General features: G+C 36.9%; 1 protein-coding gene across 1 annotated transcript; it reads right to left on the minus strand.

Moving 5' to 3' along the window:
- Positions 1 to 3,664: 3,664 nt before the first annotated feature.
- Positions 3,665 to 5,716, minus strand: LOC122308701 (esterase AGAP003155-like). Its single transcript, XM_043121930.1, has 6 exons — positions 5,222 to 5,716; positions 5,026 to 5,124; positions 4,876 to 4,917; positions 4,628 to 4,772; positions 4,233 to 4,334; positions 3,665 to 3,896 (listed from the first exon to the last, which is right to left on the minus strand). Exons 1-6 carry the CDS (start codon positions 5,435 to 5,437, stop codon positions 3,838 to 3,840), a joined length of 663 nt encoding a protein of 220 aa, XP_042977864.1. The 5' UTR covers positions 5,438 to 5,716; the 3' UTR covers positions 3,665 to 3,837.
- Positions 5,717 to 6,000: the final 284 nt, after the last annotated feature.

Consider the following 6,000-nt stretch of genomic DNA (forward strand, 5'->3'; position numbering starts at 1 on the left):
TTCAAATCTGAAATGTTTTGCCGTAAAACTATTTTGATTCCTTTTGTTAGCTAAGAAAATCATTAATGGTGAATGGTCTGATTTCACAGTTGGTTCCACAATGTAGTAGGCATCCTTAAACAATTACATCTAAGCTGGATTAGTTAGAGCTTGATCTAGTTTTTCTTTTGTAAAATTTCGACCACTTCTATTGTTAGCCCAATTGTACTTTGAGCCTAAGGTCAGAATTGAGTCTAGGGAGCACCATTCAAGAGCATCTCTGAAAATCTCCATATGTTTCTAAGGCCTAGGAGGACCTTCCACATTCTCACCCTCACAAGTTATTTCATTAAAATCACCACAACATAACCATGGTATCGAAGTTACTGGTTTAAGGGACTTTAAGAAATCCCAACTCCTACTTCTTTTAGATGTCTCAGGATAGCCATAGAAGCCAGTGAAGAGCCAAGTTTGTGTGTCTAGGTTACTTGTAACATGAGTATTGACATGCCATCTTGAGTAGTTATAAATTACTACTTTAACATGATTCTTCCACAACAATTCGAGTCCACCACTACTACCTCTGCTTTCTACAACCCAAGCAAGCATCAAACTTTAAAATTCTACTAACCTCTTCCACTCTTGTTTTTGACTTTGTCTCCATGAGAAATACCATTGATGTGCACTTGTCCTTAACTAAGAGGTTAAGGAAATTAGTTGTCTGAGTGTTCCCAAGAAATCGGCAGTTCCAACTCATTAGATTCATGGCTATTGGCAGAGCTGCATTGTAACTTTTGTCAATACCATTTGAACATCATTTTTGTTTGTAAGGTAGATCTCAGTGCATTGAATCTGTTATTTTGGTTTTTTGGATTCATGGAGATTGGAAATATCTCCCAGGATCTTACTGGAAGTTTTTTTTTTTTTTTTTTTTTTTTGTAGTTTCTTTTAAACCAGTAGGTTCATTAGGATTGGTTGTATGAAGGTCTCGAGCTTTCCTTTTCCAGCTGGACTTTCTGGTTTTTATAGAATACTTAATAAGAGCCAGTTGAGCATGAGAACGCTTGTCACAACTTTTAGAGACTTTGATGGAGGAGTTGAGGTGGTCCTCATCAACCTCAGAGTCTACAGTTATGGGTTCTTGTTCCATGTGAACTTCTGGACTTTTTCCTGTTGGTGGAATATTTGGTTTTGAAAAAGTATTTTGGATTGAATTATAGGTTTCCCCTTTGGATAAAAGCCAATTTTTTTAGTATGTGGAAACTCACCTGTCATACAGCTGCTTTGACTTCTTCCCTGATTTTGTGAGCTTGCAAAAAGTCCTTTCATGGAGACTTGCACCATAGGTTCTAGCTCCCTAGAAACCTCCTAACATTGCGCCTTTGATCTCTCCTTTGGTTCTGCATTACACTTTTTTGTCTCACTGTCATTCCCCTCCCTGCTTGGTTGCTGCCACTTAGGATCTGAGTTGTTTGAGTCTGATCTACCCCCATAGGATCTAGTTGCCATCATTGAGTTCCTACATGGAGTTGCTCTTAACCAAGGACCATATTGAGTTGGATAATCAGTCTGTGACTAATATTCAAATCTCTGGTTATGGCATCCTCTTCCTTGGTGTTTTATGACTCCATACTTGAAATAGAAATTCTGCAGCCTCTCATATTTGAAGGTTATCCAGATTTTCCTATCCTCTACTTGGAGCCACTTCCCTCAAGTCAAAGGTCTTGTGATGTCTACCTCCATTTGCGCTCTCAAACTTCTACCCCATCCCTAGCCCTCTTTATCCACTTTGACCTTGATGACCTTGCCAATGGTAGAAGCAATTTGGTTTCCATATGCTTTTGTCATACCAGCAAATGGGACATTGTGTAGTTGCACCCAGAAAGGTTCGTGAGAGAACCTTACATCATTAGGAGGGAGATTGCTATCAACATCTTGGATGGCAATTAAATTTCTATCAAAGGTCCAGGGTCTGCCTAGCAGAATCTTTTCCTTATCCGTAGTCTTTTTAAATTCCATAATAAAGTTGTTTTCACCTACTTCAGTGAAGGTTACCCCTTCTTCCACTTTCCATACCTGTGGCATAGTTGAGTGAAGCGCTTCCTTATTGAAGTTTCTTTCTGTGATGACCATTGCCATAAGGCAATTTATCCCTCTATGAGCTACCGCTAGAATATCTTGATTTGACACCTTGACTAGATCTTCCTCATTCTTGGTAAGGTTGAAACCTTCCCATAACTTGAATAGGTCCTCCTCAACATGCGTGCCTTATACATAAAACCATGAGACACTCTCTTCTTAGTTGATGTAGGACGATTTCTTAAACTCCTAAAAAAGGATTCGGTTACTCTTTCTACACAGCCTGTAGGAGAAAATCTCAATCACCGCTTTAAAATTATTATGGTAATCACAGCACTCTCAACTCAAATCGAGAGACAAGATTCTTTGTATAAAGATGCAAAATAACTATCACCTTACACTCTTACTCTTCAGAGTAGAGAGAGAAGGACCAACGTGAAGTGATGATTAGTGTGTTAACATATCAAGAAGAAAGCAAATATAGTTGCTCATGTTGTAGAAAAAAATGCACTAGACACTATAGATCATATGATTATTGATATGGAGGAAATTCCTCGTTGTTTTCAACCTTTGTTACGGAGGTTTCTTATTAATAAAAGTTGATCTGTTTGAAAGAAAATTCTGAAAATTTTAAATAAAAACAAATTGGGTTGATACTTGTCCTTTTTCTGAATCCTTATTTACATGTCAGTTTCATCCAGATTTTTCAGATATATTCCCACGGGAAGGTGTGCCATGGTGATATTTTATAAATTTTTTTGAAAGAATACCAGCAAGGTTATATAGATTTATTTCTTTAAAAAAAAAAAGCGAAATTAAGTATTAAAAAATTAAATTTTTATTTGAATTTTATGTTTACTTAACTTCTTAAAAAAAAAAAAACTGCACAACTCAAAAGAAAAATAAAAACTGAAAAAAAAGAAAAAAAGTAGAGAGAATAGGAAGGAAGGACGGAAGGATGAGTGCGGGAGGAGGAAGGAGGAAACTCCACCCCTTTGGCTGGGTTGGGTTTTGGCATTTTCTAGAGAAAAGGTAAACTCTCTCTAAAACTGGGCTTGGGTCCCTTTGGCTTCTCAATCGGCACAAAATCAGATAAAATTATATCTTATAATTTATAACTCAAAAGGAAAAAGAATCTTGTCCAGGTGCCAACTTCTTTCATGGAGAGGAACTTTGGTAATCTTCCTACCTGCCCAACAACCATACTTCAATTTCATATTGAGTCCCCTGTTCAAGTGCAATGCGAGCAATATCTTAATTGGTATCTGTATAATAAAGAGAGGGGCACTTAATACTTAACGACCGCTTCATTGTGACATTATAACACTTTGATTAGACCATAAAACAATGATACATGCACAATCCTTTTTAATAGGTCTCGTAAATAGTTATATTAAGTTCGTGAAACAATCAATCACATAAAATATTTAAGTAAGATTGTTATAGCCACAAAGAGATTACATAAAAACAATCTCATAAATTAACATGATTTTATATGATCTGTTAGATCTACTTTATAAAAAAGTAATTTTATATTCTGACGAACTACATAAAATCTCATTAATTTATAAAATTATTTTTGTGTAATTTATTTGTAACTAAAATATTTCTTATAAAGTTAACCAGTGGTTAATATCATCATAAAATATAAGATTATTGACCGTCGATTAACGGCACTTTTCATTACATGATTATAAGAAAAAGACAATGAATATGGTTCAGTGAGAATGTGAGGCAATAAAGCAGCCTTCAAATCCTAAACCAGATCTATTCTTCGTCTCATGGGATCATCTGAATCTTCTCAATGAAGCTGAGCATTGTTTCCAGCGGTTTACCATCTGCACAGAAAGAGAGGGAATTGAAAAGTTAATAGATCTTACTTTTAATTATTAGTCCTATCCCCAAGTACTCGATATTTTAGTAAAATGAAAATGCAACGCCCCAAGGAAGGTCCTAGCTACGTATAAATCTACAGAAAATACTGAACTTCTTATAATCAATCCAGGATATATATGCAATATATCAAACACTTTCTTCAAATCCACGGTCTTCTTCCCTCGTTCTGTGGTCTTGTGTAAATAGCCTTCTTCCGGCTAGTCGGGTTCGCTTTTGTTAGGATAGACTAAAAAATATGGAACATATGTATGTGACAAAAACTAAAATTTGGTACTAACCAAGTCTAGGAACGGTGTGCCCTTTGGAATGATTGATGACAACAGGGTCCACGAATGAATCCAGCAGAGCAGTCCCATCTGGCTTCAGGAAGTCTGTCTCACCTACAGCACAAGACATGGTAATTAAGCAAAGAAAAGTGACGTCTGCTGGTGAAATCATCTCAGTCCACATAAAATTGGGATCAATTCATGGATTCACTACTGCGAGTGATTAGTGATGTAAACTAGAAGAAATGCAGGAAGACAATCTACATTGAGGACCCTTTTCTAATTAACAGCAGTACCCAAAGTGGGAGTCAATAACTTGCTTGACTTGCAGCAAAAAATTGTACCTAAGAATAATAAAACATATATATATATATATATATAGAGGACACATTCAATCTTCAACTTACCTATGAAGTGGAGAGATGGGCAGGTAATGGGTGATGAAAAAGCGTTGGCAGCCAGCTTAGGTGCCGCAAACTTGGATCCTCCAAGCTTAGCCCCAGATATAATTATCAAAAACTTTATCTTTGGTACCTTCGTAAGAGTCACCCCCTGCAAATTAACACAGGATGGTTTCACTTTGCACCTATGAAGTGCTACATGAAGGAAGCCTGAGAGAAATTAAATTGAAGATAAAAATGTAAGTTTCTTATACCTCGGCTTGCATTCCAGGCATTGCAGCTGCTAACATCGCCCCCTGAAATCCATTAACCAATTTGGAAAGAATTAAAGAACAGAGGTGGTAAAAAGCATTTTTTCTTGTTTCGGGAACAATATCGAAAGTCACTGTTTTTCAGAACCGCACCATGGAGAAGCCCAGTACTCCATCAAAAGGACCATTCTTGATCATGTAATCTTCTACGTATGCAAGACACTCTTCAAAATTCGTATACTCTGTATAATCCTACGATAAAACAACCATTGCAAATCAATAAAACGTACGAACATGTCCAAAATGGAGAAAGATGAAACACTAATCTTTTTGGAAAAAGATGTAAAACCTTGTTGGATTGCCACCACTCGTAGTAAGGAGGGTCAAAAATGCCTTCTACATCGGACTTTCCTCCAGCAGGAAAAGGAGCATCGAGGAAGACAAGGTCCAGCTTTTCGAGCACAGTTTCAGGCAATCTTCCTATCAATTTCTTGAGGATTTCACCGCTTGTTCTGAACCCATGAAGGCACAAAATTCTGGGTTTTTTCTGGGTTTGGTTCTCCATCAAGTGCCAGAGATTAAAGAACTTTTTGTCTTCGATTTCAAGAAATACTCAGAGACAAGCTCTCGGGTAGACGAGAAGCTATAGATAAGGAACCAACCGAAGACTCTCTTTACCATTCATCCACACCTAACATAGACTTTAAACTTTAAAGCCTCCTTACGCCCATCGATCTAGTTCAAAAAAATCCACTTTGGTGCACATAAATATGACATCAATATCTGGTTGTGGCTTTGTCCAAGCATTTGAGTAGGGTCCTGTTCTCCTACCGCACTTTGCATATAAAATTGTGGGAGTTTGGTCATCATAGTAGAAAAAAGTACTTAAACCTAACGCTTCAGAGGCGGCTCTTGGTCTCTATTGGCAGCTGAAAGTAGGTCTCTCAGCGGGGGATTCTTTGAATTTTGTATTTTTTCTCCCTCACCAACCCCCTTTTTTCTTTTGACCATCGCAATCGACATTAACATAAAACGTGTCCTTCACTAACCCACTCGATTATTTTTGGTTTTCAAATTCATTTTAATTTCTCTCATTTAATTATAATAATTTTTTTAAATTTTAATATA

The sequence above is a fragment of the Carya illinoinensis genome, chromosome 1, assembly GCF_018687715.1.
Source record: "Carya illinoinensis cultivar Pawnee chromosome 1, C.illinoinensisPawnee_v1, whole genome shotgun sequence".
NCBI classification, from domain to species: domain Eukaryota; kingdom Viridiplantae; phylum Streptophyta; class Magnoliopsida; order Fagales; family Juglandaceae; genus Carya; species Carya illinoinensis.

Coding starts and splice junctions, on each gene's coding strand:
- LOC122308701 (XM_043121930.1), bottom strand. CDS start 5,437: ATGGAGAACCAAACCCAGAAAAAACCCAGAATTTTGTGCCTTCATGGG. Junction 4,335..4,627: donor CCCATCTCTCCACTTCATAG/GTAAGTTGAAGA, acceptor CTTGTGCTGTAG/GTGAGACAGACTTCCTGAAG. Junction 3,897..4,232: donor GCACACCGTTCCTAGACTTG/GTTAGTACCAAA, acceptor CTTTCTGTGCAG/ATGGTAAACCGCTGGAAACA.